The sequence below is a fragment of the Trachymyrmex septentrionalis genome, unplaced genomic scaffold (genome assembly GCF_001594115.1).
Source record: "Trachymyrmex septentrionalis isolate Tsep2-gDNA-1 unplaced genomic scaffold, Tsep1.0 scaffold2006, whole genome shotgun sequence".
NCBI lineage: Eukaryota > Metazoa > Arthropoda > Insecta > Hymenoptera > Formicidae > Trachymyrmex > Trachymyrmex septentrionalis.
This window is the reverse complement of record NW_017305188.1, coordinates 1-1,297: the sequence shown is the minus strand read 5'-3', so window position 1 is coordinate 1,297 and position 1,297 is coordinate 1. Positions and strand designations below refer to the sequence as shown.

Sequence of the window (1,297 nt, the reverse complement as noted above, 5' to 3'; positions counted from 1 at the left end):
TAACAAAAGTGTTGATATCTACGATACTTATACAGGTGATTTCATTATACAGTTATATAATATGCATTTTATTAATACAATATGAAAAGTATACAGGTAATGATTTACTAAACTTTATGTCATAATTCTCTAAGAAGATTATGATGTATATTTTTTTAGATTAATCATAAAATTGCTTTCATAATTATTTATTAATTTAGTCTTAAAATTGTCTGTCATTAAATAAAATAGTATTTCTTTGTTAATTTTTGCTTTTGTATTTAAATATTCCATAAATGTGTATAGTTGGGTGCGAAAATATTTTTGAATTCTATCTTGCTCTTTATCATACTAAAATGAGCCTCTTTATGCAAATGTAATGGAGAATGGGCGACACAGTCTTGCACAGTGTGCAAGAGACACTTGTGTGAGTCGAGGATGTCTGCCTTTTTTTTTAATGTAGTGTATTGTAGGCAAACATAGGTCTCAACTTACATCGTTGTCACTTGCACACAATCGGTCGTCCTTCAAGGCTGGTTTCAGTATGTATGTAGAATTCAATGGATTTTAATAATGTCCTTAAAGATTTTTGTTTAATTGTGCAGGCTTGTGGACATCGGGTGCAGACGCACCTTTCAATATACATCATCGTTATAATCATTGCGTTTTGGACGATAAATTAATCGTATGTAGATATTTGTTTGCGGAATATTATAAAGGCCAAAGAAGTTATGAAAACTATGGTAAGTAAAATGTTAGCAGAATATTAACAGACTGGCAGAATTGATGAGAGCATTTCAGCAGATCGAACAAATTTGTTCACATTTATTGCTTATTATGAAAATTGAAAAGTGTTAATATTCACTATACAAATTTAATTCACTATAAAAATTTTTCACTATAAAAATTTATACATTCACTATACAAATAAAACTTTATAAAATGTTTGTACAGGTATGAAAAGTAAAATTTACGTCTACTTTTCGAATATAAATACATGGAAAGTGGTATCTAAAATAGATAAACTTTTTAAACGTAACAATTTGGAGATAAGCCCGACAAATATAATATTTAATACTGCACCGTGTTATATTGGTAAGTATTAGAATTTATGTACTATGTAGATGTAAAAAAAACTTAAATTTTACATTATATATTTTGCAGAGGTTGTAGGCAGATGTCGTAAAAACATGATTTTAAAAGTTGTCAGCGATTCATGCACTAACGAAAACTGCCACATTATGAGATTCAATAGGAGGATCAAATCTAAATTATCGCTCAAAAAATTTAATAAAGAGGATTCAATTTTATCTTTCCT

The 1,297-nt window shown here is 28.2% G+C and overlaps 1 protein-coding gene across 1 annotated transcript in view; it reads left to right on the top strand.

The window, feature by feature from the left end:
• Positions 1-722, top strand: part of LOC108747884 — a gene marked incomplete at both ends in the record, with an annotated part of 1,314 nt that extends 592 nt beyond the window's left edge. Inside the window, 2 exons of the mRNA XM_018485773.1 lie at positions 10-35; positions 585-722. Of these exons, the coding sequence (XP_018341275.1) occupies positions 10-35; positions 585-722 (164 nt within the window). The remainder of the gene's footprint in view (positions 1-9; positions 36-584) is intronic.
• Positions 723-1,297: the final 575 nt, after the last annotated feature.